Below are 17,388 nucleotides of genomic sequence, written 5' to 3' on the forward strand. Positions count from 1 at the left end.
ACAGAAACCGAAGGCTACGGTGTATCAAGCAGACATTAAGGTGGGAGCAGACGGACACTTGTCACTAGCTCCCTCTGCCCTGAGAAGAAATGGCAAACCAGCATATTCACCTCCTAGGTCAGAGCAATGTCTTTTCACTACTGGGAATCAAACAAACAAAGGAAAAACTGCATCAAAAACTTTCCCCATAGCTGGGGAAAGACCTGAGAATGGCTCCACATTTTTCAGGGGAAATTCAGATTTGAGAAGATGCTTAAAACTGGGAAAATTCTTCCATGAAAAAATGGTATGGCTCAAAATCCACAGTTAGTACTGTCTTCTGTGGGAGCCCAAGATCTGCATTACTAAAACAGGTGTCACTAGCAACCTGGGGCTGCTGAACTCTCTCAGTAGGCTAGTGCAAGTTAAGGTGTGCTGTCAAAAATGATATGAAAAAAGGACTCAATATATCTCATTAATACTCTTATACTTAAGACATAAAGCTTAGGCTGTGACTTGGGACACACTGATTTATATGAAATACATCACAGAGATTAATCAGAGCTGTCTCTTCAGTCCTTATTTTAAATGTATCTACTTTAAACTAGACATGCTTCCTGTCATGACTCCATTTCCAAGTCCACCAGCTCACAGGCACCCTGCCAGGTTACTCCAGGCAAGCTGCCACTGTCCGAGAGCACCATTTCTGCATCTCACAGGACTGGCCTACCCAGGACTCTGGATCACAGTAGGAATCCCAGATTCCCTCAGCAGCTGATGGACATTAGTAATGCCAGGGAGTTAGCCCCAGACTGGTCACATACCAGCATCCAATAATGGGGAGATTCATTCATGAGGTCCCAGGGAATAGGACTAATCATGACTTTGAGCCAGTAACTTTCATTCTGGAACCAATCATGAAAAACGAGTAAATCAAATGCAGAGCACGCTTCTGACAGTGGCCTCCTGCTCATCCTGAATGTCTGCTTTAGCACAAATGGCTACTTTGAGTGCATAGAGTTAACTCTTCAATCCCAGAAATCCCAACAGCTCTTATTTTCATTTATTCACTTAACTGAAGTCAGAAAGTTCTTAAGATGTAAATTCTAATACAACTCTATACTTTTCTACTTTACATTTCAAATGTAAAAGTTCTGTAGATTTCTCTTTTAATGTTTACCTACCACTCAACAGGGTAAAGATATTTTTATACATTAATAGTAAAAGAATGCTACTTATTTATGTGGGCAGGCTTTTAACAGATTTGGTAATGGGATTAATTTTATTTTTATATAATATTTTATAAACTCTATAAAGTGGATGCTAAAAATAAACATAGCTATAATAACAAGCTTAGATTAAGACATTTTGCACAAGTAAGAAATATTAAGACTACGGAGAAAGAAGTTTACTTATACACCAACAGCTTTTTATATCCCTTCCCTAATTCCTACATATAAGAAACATTTATTCTGCCTTGATATTCTAGATGCTGGAAATAAAATACTGAATAAATAAAGTGTGGTAACGGCCATCACAGCATATTCAGTGTATCAGGACAGTGGCACACCAAGTAAGTACTCTCAGCTTCCCAAAGGAGAACTAGCTAAGGTGCAGATGGATGAGTTACCACCCTGAGACAAAGAAGAGAAGATGTACGCAGGAAAAGAGGACGGCAAGCTTTGGCCTGTGTCAGCAAGGAGCACAGACAGACTGACACACTCTTCTACAGAAATCAGTGGCTGAAACTGGGGGTACAAAGGAACTGAGTAACCGCAGCTGAGGTGATGACTCACGTAGGATGTGTGGGCCAGGGCAACCAAGAGCCATGGCAAGTCTCAGAAAAGCTCAACTGGATTGCAGTCCCAAGAGCACTTAGGGAGACTGGGCCAGACTGGGGCAGCTTGGGACCACGGCAGTAGCTGAGGCCTCTCTGAGCCCTGCCCTGAAACATCAGGACAATGCTTCAGAGAGGTGAACAGATTTGAAAGCTACTCATGGGGAAAAGTTAGGAGTCTCGGTGACAGGTTAGATATAGATATGGATGGGAAGGGGGGCGTCTCATGGAGATGCTCCTATTTCAGGTTTATAAAACTTGATGTCCCAACAGTAGGGCAACTGGAAAAGAAGAAAATAATAAACTCATTTTGGGATATGTTAAATTTGAGTTGTCTTAAAGACTTTTCTTTCTAGGGGCAGATGTCAAAAGCACAGCTTGATTCATGGGTCTGAAGCTCAAAACTCAGCCTCGGCTAAGGAGAGAAACAGAACTCAGGTTTCTCAGAGAGAAACCGACAGAGCCCAGCTGTCCCAAGAGCACAGTAAAAGCTGCTTGCATGGAAAAGGCCCCGAAAGCACAGAAGCAAGTCATGGCTTGCTTTGCTTCTTAAGGGGCAGGAAATAGGAACCCCAGAAACAGCTGTAAGACTCTGGGCATCTGGGGGCTTGTTTGATGTAAAGACTTTTATGAACTGATCTGCACTGGACAGCATAGATTATTCAGTTCATCTGAATGAAAATTCTCACAGGCAAATGCCACAAAAACAACTGAAATGGAAAAAAATTAAAGGTTGGGCAAAAGTTTCAGAATTTAAGCCTGTTAAGAAGAGAACACAGCAATAAAATGACTCCTAACAACCATTCTGCTAACTCACAGACCAGCCAGCTATCATCAAAGGAGCCTCCTCCTGCTGCAGCAGACGGAAACTAATACAGAGATTCACAGCCAGACAATGTGCGTAAAGCCAGGCACCACTTGGTCCTAAATGATTTGCCTCCATCAAACCCCTCCTCTCAGATCTCAGGAAAGCCCACCGAAGAGGAGATGGAAAGATTGTAAGAGCCAGAGAGCATGCAGGGATATCAAGGAAGTAAGGCTTTCTAGACACCCAATCCAGCAGAACCAAGGAACATCTGAACTCACAGAGATCACGGCAGCATGCATAGAGTCTGCACTTATCTGTGCTAGGTGAGGGCCCAGTGGTAAGACGAGAAGTGGACAAAAGTGCTCACCCCTGATCCAGAAACTACCTCAAGTTGATAATTGCCATTAATGACAACTTAGTTTTCCCCAACAGAATGTCACTGGGGATACAAACCACTCCTAAGGCCAGGTCCCATGGCTAGCAGCAATAGCTGGTCAACATAAAAAGAACTCAATAGCATCTATGGAGATACAGTCACGAAGGCAAATAACAGCCCTAGTGAAAAAGGTAAACCTGCAAGCTGGGAAATGAATCCACAGCAGGAGGAATCTCAGACATGAAGTGACTAGTGGGGATAACAAGATCCATGCTATGGCTGCGGTCTAATGTGGCTGGCTGGAAGAAAACGTTCTCTGGAGAAAAGCAGGCTGAGGATCCCAGGGCCTGGAATCTGGGCAGCTCTTCCATAAAAGGTCTGTGCTGAGGAGGAAGACACAACAGCATTCATGGTCTTGTTGCAACAGTTCCAAAAGGCATAATGGAAGCCCGAGAGGAGGGGGGCCAGGGCTGTGGGCGGGAGCAGGGAAGGAGATGACTCCACAGTGGAAGACAGGGCAGAAGGATGGGAGCTGATTACCATAAATTGCAGGCTTAGGGTAAGAAATCACTTGGAGAACACACAGATTCTGGTACCAAGGAACAAACTGTCTGACGTCGTACCATATAAATACCATAGTCCACGTGTATCATTTTGGCAGGGTACCAGATCTAGCATAGGGCTTCTCGGCCTTGGAATTAACTGCATTCTGAGACAGGTTAAACCACCTTAAGAAACCTTGCTCTGAGGACCAGTCTTAAACACTGTAAGATGTTTAGCACAATATGTAGCTAAAATCAACCGATCCCTGATGATAAGAAATACTGCTGGCCCTTGAACACCATTCCCTAATTCTCCACTGAGAATTGCTGACTGCAACAAACTCACAAGAGGCATAAAGCAGTGCTAGACCTGCTCTGGCAATGCCACCGACTCTGAACTGATTTTGGAACTAGCCATCTCTAATAGCTGCAGACAGCTCTATTTAATAGAAATATCTAATTCCTCACACTCTACAGCTATTCCTCAGTTCTATTACCTCTCTTCTTATTTCTTCTAGAGACCTTTGGACTGCTTCCTCAGAAACTGATGGGGACCGGCCTCCAGGCAGAATGGCCGCCACTTACTTTCCCTCTGGCTGCCTCTCAGACTTTAGACTGTGGAGCTCCCTCCCGCCTCGGTGCACCGCCCAGCTCAGCTCATCCTTGGGACCTCAGGCCTGCTTCTTTCCTGGGTTTGCACTGCACTTTACCATCAGAACGGTTTTCATCACGGCATTTGCATTGCTGGTGGTGTAGCTGTTTCTATGATAGAATACCCAGTTTATGAAGGAATAAATCAAATTTTGTATCAGTCATAGCTGGTACTTTACATCAAGTTGAATGTTTGCCTCAGCAAATACTTATCAAATAAATATATATTCAAAAAAGGTAGCAGGAACTTCTGAATCCTCCCCAAAGGGATTGCATTAAAGGGGTCAATATTCAGAGGCAGCATAGTTTTCTACAAATTTTTATCATGTACCTTTATAGTGATTTGCCTTTTTCTCAAAGGGTTACCATCCAAAATAAGAAAGAAAAAAAACAAAAAACAAAAAACAAAAACAAAAAGCAGTATCAGCCAAAGACTCATGAGGCTTTTCTAAGTTTGATCAAGAGGTCTTAGTGGTTCATCCTTTTTCCAAATACCAAAATCACAAAAATCATGACTGTTATGTTTATTCAGTCAAATCGTGCTCAGTTCGAGCCTTGTGCTCAGTGCTCTGTGCTCAGTTCTCTATGCTCAGTGCTCTGTATTTAGTGTTCTCTGCTCTGTGCTCAGTGCTCTATGCTCCGTGCTCTGCTCAGTACTCTGTATTTAGTGTTCTGTGCTCTGTGCTCAGTGCTTTGTGCTCAGTGCTCTATGCTCAGTCTCTGTGCTCAGTTCTCGGTGCTCAGTGCTCACTGCTCTGTGCTCAGTGCTCTATGCTGTGCTCAATGCTCTGTGCTCAGTGCTCACTGTTCACTGCTTTGTGCTCAGTACTGCGTTGTTCCTGGGTTCAGCTCGCCATACTGAAAAGGGCTTCTCATTCAGTGTGTACCTGAGGCAGTGTTCAGACGGCATCCTCAAGCTGGGTCGTCAGAGTCAGGCTTAGAAGGTTTCAGAAGAATCCGCAAGCATTCCAGCTGCATTAAAGAGTATAAGAAAGGAAGGAAAAGTGAGAAAAATGCAAAGAGTATTCTAGAAGCTCATGACACCAGTAGCACAGAACACCATGGAGGAGCCAGTAGGAATTGAACACTGACATTTAACAGCCCCTTCCCACTTTCCTAGACATGCTCTTGATATTTTTAAACTTTCAGATTTTTGACCTTTTTAGAGAGTTGAGTATAGAAAGTATTTGAGATTTGATAATAGCTGACTAAAGATAGAAAGAAAAAACATCCAATAGTCACGGGGAACAATTAAGATCTTACGAACTACACCTGCAGTGATCGGAACCACAGACACTATCCATGGAAATTTCCGTTTCCTTCCAAGTGTGATTAGTGGAATCAGTTTAAACCAAGTACCTACTGGGTATGTACACACAGAAGGATGATGCTTCTCTAATCAAGCACTCATTGACGAAGCCACACACAGAGAGGAGGAAAATGGGGAGGAAATGACAACTGGATCCTCACAGCAGCTCCAGGGTTAGCATAAGAGAGCAGGTGTGCTCGGCAGAATTGAAGTTCCTGGCCTGTGTGCACTTCCCATCCGTCCCTGCTACCCACCCTTTGCCTTGGCTTTTAATGAGTGAAGCAACTCTAAACAGAAAAATAAATTATTTGAACAATCTGGGACCTGGTCCATGACTGCATTTACAACTCTCCTTAGAGAGTCTAGCTCACATTTTGTAATACACCCAATTGCCAAAATTAATTATAATTTGGATAAGCTGAGTAGGCTTCCTTCTGTCTCAATTTTATTTTGAAAGGGAGCAATAATAGGGTAAAAATGCTTATTTACAAAAGGGATATATTACACTGTGCTTCTGGTTTGCATAATAAAATATCTGTAATCTGATAAAATGTAGCATTTATTATATTATAAAGAAACCTGCAATTGGTATGATTTTGAAATACTTAATGAAATTACCATCTGGTTAGGTATTCGATTATTACTGCATATTGGGTTGTTTCAAACATTCAGCCCATACAACTTCACCTAGTAGTCCTTTTCTTTTTAATTATTACAAGTAGGATATTCTTTCACTTATTTCTAGTGTAAGTTCTGACAAAAACTAAAATGAGCATCATTCTCACCTGCTCCATCATGGGTGAGCTGCACAGACGGTTAGAATAATTCAAGCCACATTGCTTAATTAGCTGAGAGACTTGCTTAGCAACCCATTATTGCTACAGTTCCTCTCACAGTGTGCTTTGTAGGCTCTATGGTATGATATCAAACACAAACAGAGACAAACACTTGAGCTTTGAAATGGGAAAGGGTATTTATTACAGGTGGGTTAAAAAAAATCTTACTCTTTTTGAAAATCTTAGGTTACTAATCCAGCAAATTGAGAAAAGAATCTTAAAGGTTAGAACAGTTCACCATTAAGGTATTATATCTAATCTGATACATTTCAAACAGTATGTGATAGAAAAATCATAAAGTGAGCTCAGTTCCCTGCTAGCAGTGCTCATGGCAGGTCAGCAAGGTAAATTAGTGTTTCTCCAAACTTATCTAAGGATGGCCTTCTCATCCTGCATAGTTTAATTTGATGAATTAAAATAGCATTTAAAGGTGAGTCAAGATGAATTAAGAATGTGCCACCATAGAAAAGTTTTCTTACTATTTACTATTATTTTTCTACATTTTGATATCCTGTGGAGGATATCAGAATTTTCCACTACAAAATATACCTCTTCTGCACACAGAGCTAACAATTGTTAAGAAGCAGCAGATGCAGAATATAGTTTAAGAATGACCTGTCTTATCTCTTTTCAAATGAAATTTCCAACCAGAGACTAATTTGTCACAGCTCCTTGGTAAGCAGATGTTAAATTTCTTTAATCCCTACAAAAATGAGTTGTGCAGTGATCATCTGTTGATGCAGTGTTTTTCTTTTACATCTTGCTAATGTACCTAACATGTCAAATACTAATCCTTTTTGTTATCATCTTAATCCATAATAGTTTGAAAGGAGAAAAAAATCTGAGAGGAAGATCTTGAGGGTTCTTTTGACCACTGCCAAATTACTTGTGATAATGTCAAAACTAAGAAAACAGTTCTGCTGTTTTATTTTTTAAGGAATAGTGTGTATTTAATAAGACACATTTTTAAATCTATTTTTGATCTGAGGTTACTCCATGGATGCTGGACCCATGGATACAGAGGACTAACTAAAACGATGCAAATTGAGCATAATGAAATCAGGTTTCAGAGGACTGTATAGAGTCCACATTTTCAACCATACCTAGCACCAAAAATGGTGCATATTCCAGGACACAGTTATCTTAAGGTGCTGAAGAGCCTCAAGGCAGAAGAGTCAAGGTTAAGTTAAGGTTAGCTGGTTTTTATGTCAACTTGGCACAGGCTAAAGTCATTTGAGAAAAATTAGGTCTGTGGTGACACCAGAAATCACGTGGAAGCCCATAATCCATGCTCCCACTGTCCATATAGAGCAAATGAGCTACTTTCACAGTGATATCAATGACTGCAGATGCACAGTTGAGAAAGAGGGATATGTCAACCCCTATCACCACTCAATCTCAGCCCACTCCCCCAAGTAGTAAGAGCCTAGACAGGAAGCCATCAGAGAGAACTCTTTAAAACTGTGATAGGATGCTAGGGTGTCACCCTCCACGATAGATGGCTTCCAGCAAGGATGCAGGAGAAGAAGGACTCAGCTCCATTTAGGGGGTGAGCTAATGAGAGTTTGACCACACCCCAGTGCGTATATAAATAACACTGTCATATTGCCATCACTCTACTCTGTGATTAAAACCATATTGTTGTTCCACCCATAGGGCTGCAGACCCCTTCAGCTCCTTGTACTTTCTCAAGCTCCCCCATTGGGGGCCCTGTGTTCCATCCTATAGATAACTGTGAGCATCCACTTCTGTATTTGCCAGGCACTGGCAAAGCCTAGATGGCCTAGTCAGCCATCATTGGGAAGAGAGGCCCCTTGGTCTAGCAAACTTTATATGCCCCAGTACAGGGGAACACCAGGACCAAGAAGTGGGAGTGGGTGGGTAGGGGAGCAGGGCGAGGGGAGGGTATAGGGGACTTTTGGGATAGCATTTGAAATGTAAATGAAGAAGATATCTAATAAAAAATTTTTTAAAAAGCAACATTGGAAAAAAAACAAAAACCAGTCTGACCTCTAGCCATTGCTGTCAAGCTCCCCAGTTTGCTTCAAGTTACTGTGGCTCGGAGGCTATGACCACATTGCCTTCAGGTCTATAACAAACCATGCTCTACTCAGATAAAGCTGGGTCATGGATGGCTGAGAAACTTCTGACACAGATGTCTCTTGAGATAGCTCCCTCTCCACTATTGACCCATTAGAACATCTGGCTCTCATTTTTGCTTTCCTAATCAGCACTCATTTTTCTGTGAGAAGCTAAAACATCCCAATGTCCACAGAAATTCCCTCCAGGAAGGTTCTTAGGTTTCTACACATGCACATGCTTGCTCCATGAGAGCCTACTCCTTTTCAGATTATTTAATAATTATAAGGATTCGAACAAGAGAATTGTCAATAATGTCAAATCCCAACTCTGCCGTATGGCTAAAGCACAGGCTACCTCTTAACACTCCATTTCTAAGGCTGAGCTGTGTTCCTGTATCATGTCTTAATAATGAAAAATGTTGTGTTCTCATCAGGCCTTCTACCAAGCTTCTGCCTATCAGAGAAAACCCCACCAATTTATCACATATGACAACAAGGATATGAACCTGCACTAAGATTCTGACCTTTGTGCATGACATATCCATTACTACCTCAAAATCAAAGAAGTATAATTACCTGCATTCAAAGGGGCCTCACAATACCCGGCTTAACAACATTCTCTTGTAGAGGTATGTAAGGGTTATCCAACCCTCACTTGACATTACAGACACCCCCTGTCCCCAGCTTTGCAGCCTCTGTGGCACATGACCTTGGAAGGCAGTACGGTCTAGGAGGTGGAAGATTACCTAAGTGAAGTAGTGACCATGAGTGGAAGCACACGAAGGCAGGCCTTCATTAACTTAGCTGCAGAAGTCACCAATGTGCCTATAAATGACTCCAATAAACACCGGTTCATCCAGCGAGATATATCTGAGTTCTGGGAAGCATTGGGAGAGGGAAAAGTATTTGATAAAAATACATTCTATATACAACAATTTTAAGTAAATGTTTGTCAGGAGCCATCTAGGAAAGGCTAAAGGCAGATAAGTAAAGTTTCTGGAGACAGCCCACCACTTTGCATGGCTGTGATGAGCAAATTCTGAATTGCAGGGCGTTCAGAGACTCCATCCCAACAGTGTCACTATTACATAGCCTAACAATTCCTGGGCATTAGCCCACCCTATTGGGCAGATTTTCTGCAGATTAACAAAGATGTACTATCATATAGTGATGCTATGTAGACAATTTGATGATTACATAATTCCTGATGATGGTTTTATAGAAGTCCTAAATTTATACAAGTAATTTCCAGCCATCTGAAAAGCTGCAAATAGAGTTAGGCTAAACCTTCATGTGCCATGCACTAATTACACTAGGATAAGAAAGCAGGCTTGGAACAAATTTACAATCGAGGGATGCATTCCTTCTAGGATAGCTGTGAGACCACTATCTGGTAAGTAAACTGGTAAATAAACTAGGAATGGACAGTTTATTGTAGGTACAAGAACAGAAAAGAAAATATTGATTGGTTTATCTATTCAAAACTTCTAAACTAATGAGACACATGCAGATGATACCTCTCTACAAAGCCATGCTAACTTGTGACATAAAATGTATTGCTTTAAATTTATAACGAACTTATGGAGCTAGCAACAGATAGTGAACTTTTAGTCAGGTACTGGTCTTAATGGAAGCACATGTACACACTTCTGCTATAACTCCTTATCAATTTGTAACTTGAATTAGTATCTTAACCTTCCTGTGAACTTATGGGGAAAAGGGTGCTTGGAAAACAATGTGACCAGTTATCCTGAGAAAGTATAAGACCTAAGAATCACAGTAAAAGAAAGGGTTTTTCTTTCTCTCAGCAGTAAAGGTTGGAGCTACTTTTTCATCCAGAATGACTGAGCTTTTTCTGCATTGCTGATTGCTCATTGGAGCTTGCTTGTTAGAGCTTTTGCTCCATCTGCCAAATGTATATATGTAGGTATAGCTGTGTATGTAAATATGCATGAACACTTGTGGAGTTGATGAGAGTTGACTGGCCCCAACCAGAGTGGGGTATGTGTGCATGTGTAAAGAATTGTTTTCTCTTCTTTTCTTCTCTGTCAGGTTCACAATGAGTTTCAAGTCTCTTGCCTGGTCAATGAGAGGCATTAGAGCTAGAGAAAAAAGCCTGATAACCATACTTTTTTCCCCCTAATCCCTGTTACTAACAGAGGAGTTTATTAACAGAAACCAGCAGTGTTTAGCCATAGAATAGGAAGAAGCCAGTGCTTATTAAAGCACAAATAGTAAGATTATAAGGCCAGGGATCGTCAGTCTTCAGCTTTGGTCCAGCTCTGTGTTCCACCTTAGTACCAAACAAACCACCAAAGTCAGAGCCAGCCTCCTGCAAATTTTATATATAGGAAATAAAAATAAAGCACAACAAAAGTGTCTTCTAGAGAAAAGTCATTTCCATCCAGTTTAGGGTTTTTGGGCACCATCTTCTTGTTTCATAGAGAACAGTAGCAGTGGTCAGAAGCATCAGACACATCTGCAGAAATCTAAGTGATGATAATTATGGTACAAGACTGTTTAGAAAACAGACCAGGCAAAGCAAAGACAAAGAGATGAAGGCCAGGGTATGTGAGTGCTTGCCTCCTATTGTCGACGGCTACGATGTCTTAGTTACTATTCTATTGCTGTGAAGAGACACAACAAGCATGGCGACTCTTATAAAAGAAAGCATTTGCTGGAGGCTGGCTAAGAGTTTCAGAGGCCTATCAATCTATTTACCATCAAGGCAGGAAGTGTGGCAGCCTGCTGGCAGGCAGGTATGGCACTGAGGAGGTAACTGAGAGCTTTACAATCTGATTCTCAGACACCAGGTGGGGGTAGGACTGAGCCTAAAAGCCCACTTCCAGTGACACACCTCCTCCAACAAAGCCACACCTCATAAACTTTCCCAAGTAGTTTACCAATTGGGGCATATCCATACAAATATATGAGTATATGGGGGTTATATTCATTCAAACTACCACAAATGATATAGTAATCAACATTCAAACCATGAATGCCCTCCCACTTCAAAAAATTCAAAACTGTGCTATATGGATAAAACCTGCTTCCTAAGTATAGGTTGTATATCCTCCTAAGGAATAGCTAATCTTAGGAGTCAGGAAAGTTTCTCATAATAGCTATAGTGTTGTAGAGAAATCACAGCAACTACATTATTTTGTTCCGTGAGCCAAGAGACCAATGATGATGCTATTCTAACTTGAATATGTATACTGCTTGGGTATTAGAGACACATAAATCAATATTCGCAAAGAACACTAGGAATGTTCTAGATTATTATTATTAATTATTATTAGACTGGTCATGGTGACATATGACTTAAATCCCAGCACTCAGGAGGCACAGGCAGGTAGATCTGTATGAATGTAAATGAGGCTTACTTCTGATTCTTTATGCTATGCATATATTGATGCTGCTTTTGTTTTTGTAGTCTCTGTGGTCTGAATGTTTCAAAATGCAACTGTCTGTGTCTTATATTTATATATAAATAACAGTTCTAAAAGTATAAATTATGAATTATAAAGTCAAAGAAACAAACTATTAACAAAAGTACAGTATGATTTCATTTTGTTACAAGAGGGAACTATGTTGTCTGGAAACTAGACATTTATAACTAACACAATCATGCTTATCTCTGAGGAAATACAAAGTGGTTTATTCATCTTGACATTGTGTGGTGGTTTAAATGTGCTTGGCCCAGGGAGTCACACTATTAGGAGGTGTGACCTTGTAGGAGTAGGCATGGCCTTGTTGGAAGAAGTGTGTAATTGTGGGGGTGGGCTTTAAGACCCTCCTCCTAGCTTCCTGGAAATCAGCCTTCTCCTATTTGCCTTTAGAACTAGATGTAGAACTCTCTGCTCCTTCTCTAACACTAATGTGTACACAGCTATTATTGGTGTGACAAAACAGTTGAGTAGAAAGGACATGGACAAGGAATAAGATAAAAGCTGCCATTTTAAAGAATATGACTTCAGAAGAACCTATTATTTTGTGAAATTTTCATCATATCCATGCAGTCTCTCAGACGCTGTATAGATTAAAGATTTAAGCTACAGAAATTAAAAATATCTTGTAAAACTTTTGTGTTTTAGATTGTAAAAATATCCTAGACATGAGATGTTGTTGAGGTGCATGATGTCCTCCTTAGAGGACATTACTTGATCAAATAAATAGTCATTTTCTGGAAGATGGTGCCCATTAAAGCATTGAAGAAGCAACACAGTTTGAGAGTGTAATTAGGAAATGTCTGTTTGAAACAAATTTATATCCATGCCTTCAAAGATAAACACATTCTCCACCTTTCCATCCAAGTTCTAGGCATCAGTCCAGTAGCAAAATAAAAGGAACTTAAGGATGCAAGAACACTGCCAAGTTGGAGGAGTACTTCTTACATGCTTGCTCCTGGCTTCCTTACAGAAGAAAACGGAAGTGTACACTAGCACACCCTCAGCTCCATAGATGAACTGAATGCTAGATAATAAAATAGCACAAACTAAAATTTCCTCAAAACTGGTATACTGGCTAGTTTTCTGTCAACATGGGAAAGGTACACTCATTTGGGAAAAAGGGAACCTCATCTAAGAAAATCCCCCCACCAGACGTAGCTACGAACAAGGCTGTAGAACATTTTCTTCATTGATGACTGGTATGGTAAACCTGGGCTCACTGTGTGTGTGTGTGTGTGTGTGTGTGTGTGTGTGTGTGTGTGTGTGTGTGTGTGTGTGTGTTTGTATGTGTGTGTGCACAACTTTTCTGAGATCTGTTCTCATTCAGTAGCTCTGGTTGGCCTAGAAGTCACTATATTGAATGAACACAGATCCACCTGCCTATGCCTCTGGATTACTGAAATTGAAGATATATATTACTGTGTTAAGAAGAAGAAGAAGAAGAAGAAGAAGAAGAAGAAGAAGAAGAAGAAGAAGAAGAAGAAGAAGAAGAAGAAGAAGAAGAAGAAGAAGAAGAATACACATATCACAAGCCACAATAAAGAAGGCTATGTGAAGACATATAGAGATTAGAATAATGCAGCCATAAACCCAGAGTCTTTTCAAAATCAAAAGCAGAGGTTAACTGGTTGCAAGTACAAACAAGCAGCAATGTAACAGGAGATGGTGTAGCCTTGCCAAGACCATGATTTCCATCTTGTACTACACAGTACTAGGAAAGAAAAGCCGCTGTCCTGTTTAAAGTCACTCAGTTTTGGCTGTATAGCAACAGCAGTGTGTTGGCCTCATTCTTAGGGCTCAAAGAGAGGAGACTAGGGGTCAAGGACAAAGAAAAGATTTTCAGCTGCCTCCTCACTTGAAGTCCAGGCCATATCCCTTCATTTTTTCTAAAAACAATTCTATGGGAGGCCAAGGATGCACCTGTCTTTTCTATTAGTATACCAAATATTGGATTTAGGACTTGTAAAAAAATTCAATGACTTAACATTCTTTTTTTCTAAGTATGGTCACATTCATGGGTAAAGGGTTAAGAGTTAAACATACCTTTGAGGGAGACATAGTTTAACTCCTTATAGTACCTAAAGGCAAAAGACCTGAACTAAAAGAATTCATATGAAACTCTCTGTATTAGCCAGTGCTCACAAGAGCATTGCAAACAAACAGTCCCTACATTCTTAATAAGTACAAAAGGTAATATTTATTAATTGGAGATATGACATGCTAGCCATGAGAATATAAAGCTATACAGGGCTCTTCTCCATGAGTCTTCTTTTGGAGTTAGATTTGAGATGAAAACATAGTTATGAATTAGGACACATTTATGGATGAAATTATCATCTGTCCTGATTCTAAAGTACTAATCTTGAGTAATTCAGAATGTAATTTTATATGGAAATGGAATCATTGCTGATATAATCAAGTATATGTGGTAAGATGGCTATTCTTGTCGACTTCACTATATCTGGAATTAACTAAAATTCAAATGACTAGGAACACCTGTGAGGGTTTGTTTTATAATTAAATCATTTGAAGTGGGAAGGCACACTACTAATCCAGATGGGAGGGTAAACATTTAACTCCAGATCATTTGAGGTGGGAGACTCTACTTTTAATTTGGACCACACTTTCTGTTGGCAGCCTACATAAAGGACATGGAAGAAGGAAGCTTGCTCTCTCTTTGCTTGTTCTTGCCCTTGCTAGCAAGTCTATTCTTCTTTGGGATTCCAGCATTTGCTCAAGACAAGCTCAGACATCCAGCCTTATGGATTGAACAACTATTGGATTCTTGAACCTTCCTTTCAAAGGCAGCCATTGTTGAATTAGGTGGACCACAGCCTATAAATCATTCTAATAATTTCCCTTCCTATATATTTATGTAGAGAGAATCACTCTATAAGATCTGTTATTCTGATGAACCCTGACTAACACACAAGGTTATCAAGATGGTCTCTGCATTGGTTAGTTTTGTATGGTAACTTGCCACAATCTAGAATCACCTGAGAAAAAAGCCTCAATTGAGGAATTACCTAGATCACGTTGACCTGTGGATATAGGTTATATGTGTGTGGGTGAATTTCTTTATTGTTAGTTGGTATAAGAAGGTCCACCCTACTGTAGGAAACAACACTCCTTGGGCAGTTGGTCCTAGACTATATGAGAGAAAAGTTGAGCATAATCAAGCCTACCTGTGAGTCAGCCACCCAACAGCATCCTCCATGAATGGTTCCTGCTGTAAACTGCTTGGCTATGAAGTGAGTTTCTTGATCAGAAGTATTGCTGTGTAGACTAGCATGCAGGACTGCCTTCAAGTTTCTCCCTTGAGTTCCTGCCTTGACTTCCCTGATAGATTGTGATCGTGAATTGTAAGCTGAATTAACTCTTTCCTTCCCTAAGTTGCTTTTGGTTAGAGTATTTTATCACAACAACATGAATGAAACTAGAACAGGCCACAATTTACTGTGAGCAATGTCTTTATAAAAGGGGTGAATTGATCTGGAGATGTACACATAGAGGGAAGACAATGGAAAAAGAGACTCACCCAAAATGCAAAATCCACAGCCAAGGAGTAGGCTTAGGCATCCCTTCATAGCCCTCAGTGAGATACAGTATTGTTACTTTGGAACTTTTGCCCCTGTGGTGATGTGAATGAGAATGGACCCACTGACTCATAAAGTTGAATGCTGAGTCACCATGGAGAGGAACTGTTTGAGAGAAGGATTGAAGTGTGGTGCAGTTGGAAGAAGTGTATTATTTAGGGTTGGAGTTTGAGGTTTCAAAAGCCCATTCCGAATCCAGTTTGTGTCTCCTTTTTTTCTCACTGAACATGGATCAAGAAGTGGCTTTCAGCTCCTGCTCCATTGCCATGCCTGCAGCCATGCTCCTGCTGTGATAATAATGGATTAAACCTCTAAAATTGTAGATGGTTCCTTTTATAAGTGTTGCCTTGGTCATGGTATCTCTTCACAGTGATAGAATGGGGACTAAGACAGAAGTTGGTACCAGAAGTGGGGTGTTGCTGTGACAGTCCTGGCTATGCTGTTTGTTGGAGGAATACAGCAAAAACTTTGGAACTTTGGACTAGAAAAAGAAGTTAGTGGGCAATGTTTGCATAAGAATGGTCTCTATAGGTTCATCTGTTTATATGCTTAGCCATTAGGTAGTAGGAACTGTTTGAAAGGATTAGAAGTAGTTGGAATGGGTGTGGCCCTTTTAGAAGTTTGTCACTGTGAGTGGGCTTTAATGTTTCAAAGCCCGTGCAGTGCATACCCCTCCCAAATATCTCTCTCTCTCTCTCTCTCTCTCTCTCTCTCTCTCTCTCTCTTTCTCTCTCTCTCTCCCTACTCCCCACCCCACTTGCTTCCTTGCCTTCCTGCATGCAGATCAGGAGGTAGAGCTCTCAGCTGCTTCAACAGCATCATGCTTGCTGCCATGCTCCCTGCCATGATGATAATGGACTAATCTCTGAAACTGTAAGCAAGCCGTGCATTAAACGCTTTCCTTATAAGAGTTGGTTGTGGTTTCTCTTCACATCAGTAGAACAGTAACTGCACTTTTAACTGCTCCCTTCATCACTCAGACCTTTCTAGTCCTCCTCTTGTGACTTGGTATCTAGTAACCATCCTACACATATCTCCAATGTAACTTCTCTGCTTTCTCCTACATGTTCCAATAGCACCTATACCACACTCAACAGCACAATCACCATTCTTTATAATTCCAGGCTGGGGGAAGGATCTTTTATACTACTTCAGCCTCCTTTTACTAATAAGCCAGCCCCTGCCAGTCAGGGCTTCAGTGGAGTGACCTCTCATTTTGGACAGCCACAGTTTTGGCACCTGTCCCAATCATACCCATTGCTTCCCATGTATATTATTTGGTGATGTTGTTTACATGGACCAGATCCACATCTATATGTTCACTATTCTGAACTATTCCTCAGGCACTACTACTATTATTGTCAAAAAAAATTCCCAAAGCAAAAAGAATAAAAATACAATGTATTTCCATCTTTAATGGAAAGCATCAGATCTTAATGAGAGATGATCTGCAGACTGAACCATAATGCTTCCACTTACACTGTAAAATTTATTAGTTAAATGAATAAAGTGCTATACTACATATACAGAATTTCTTCAAGGATAAAACACTGAGCCATCCCAGTACATGTACTTGGAGACCTTTTGAATCAAATGAAAATCTGCTGTGTGAGTATCTCTCCCAGCTGTGTGAGTGCACCCCTCTTCAGTTTAGACTTTAATTTTTAGCTCCATCATGTTCTATGAATAGAAACTCAAAATGCTTGGATCAGTTACACCGTCTTGTCAAAATAACCTAACCTGCAATTATAACATCCTGAGGTGCTTCTCTCAAATATTCCAAGAAAACTTTTATTAAAGAATTTTGTACAGCTCTGATGCCGATTAAAACTAAACTGAATGACCCCCTCTAAATCTTTACAGATGGCAAAATGTAGGTCTTATGCACTTTATTAGTAGATATATAAATTATTTTTTCTTTTTT

General features: G+C 40.5%; 1 protein-coding gene across 5 annotated transcripts in view; it reads right to left on the reverse strand.

Moving 5' to 3' along the window:
• The window catches only part of Klhl32 (kelch-like 32), a 238,592-nt gene that overhangs the window by 183,167 nt on the left and 38,037 nt on the right, over nucleotides 1-17,388 (reverse strand). For all 5 annotated transcript variants that reach the window (NM_001355618.1, NM_001033531.4, NM_001163020.2 and 2 more), the window contains exon 2: nucleotides 5,081-5,165. Coding sequence is in view for 3 of the 5 variants with exons in the window: in NM_001033531.4 (NP_001028703.2) it covers nucleotides 5,081-5,103 (23 nt within the window). In the remaining 2 variants the exon portion in view is untranslated. The remainder of the gene's footprint in view (nucleotides 1-5,080; nucleotides 5,166-17,388) is intronic.

Source organism: Mus musculus, chromosome 4 (genome assembly GCF_000001635.26).
Source record: "Mus musculus strain C57BL/6J chromosome 4, GRCm38.p6 C57BL/6J".
Classification (NCBI taxonomy): Eukaryota; Metazoa; Chordata; class Mammalia; order Rodentia; family Muridae; genus Mus; species Mus musculus.